General features: G+C 44.6%; 1 protein-coding gene across 1 annotated transcript; it reads right to left on the bottom strand.

Moving 5' to 3' along the window:
- Positions 1-6: 6 nt before the first annotated feature.
- On the bottom strand, positions 7-531 carry LOC106820549 (glutathione reductase-like; the record flags this gene model as incomplete). The annotated part of the gene is made up of 1 exon (XM_014825058.1): positions 7-531. A coding segment is annotated over one exon (525 nt), but the record flags the coding sequence as incomplete, so codon positions are not given.
- Positions 532-543: the final 12 nt, after the last annotated feature.

Consider the following 543-nt stretch of genomic DNA (forward strand, 5'->3'; position numbering starts at 1 on the left):
CGCTGCAATCGCCACCGGTGTTAACGGTGCTTTACCAATAATGTCGCCTATAGCATAAATACCCGCCACATTAGTTTTCTCTTCATCATCGACAACAATCATGCCGTTCTTAGCTACTTCGACGCTGGTATTTTCTAGACCAATATTGTCGGTATTTGGGCGACGACCTATTGCCCAGATTAAGGCATTTACATCGTTAATCTGCGAGCCATCTTCAAAGTGAATCGTGAGGCGTTCATCTTCCTGTTTTTCAACTTTATTAATGATCCCATTATCGTTGATATGAATACCATCAGACTCCATCTGGGCTCGTAATGCTTTTTGGATGCTTGAGTCAAACCCTTCTAGCACAGGCCATGCTTGATGCAAGATAGACACATCTGAACCCAGTCCACGCATTAACATCGCAAATTCTAGAGCAATGTATCCACCACCCACCACAACCACTTTTTTCGGCTGTTCTTCATCGAGGTCTTCAAAGAAACCATCGGATGTGATACCTAGCTCTGCTCCTTCGATGTCACTTGGAATGATAGGTCGGCC

The sequence above is a fragment of the Priapulus caudatus genome, unplaced genomic scaffold (genome assembly GCF_000485595.1).
Source record: "Priapulus caudatus unplaced genomic scaffold, Priapulus_caudatus-5.0.1 Scaffold20634, whole genome shotgun sequence".
In the NCBI taxonomy this organism is placed as follows: Eukaryota; Metazoa; Priapulida; class Priapulimorpha; order Priapulimorphida; family Priapulidae; genus Priapulus; species Priapulus caudatus.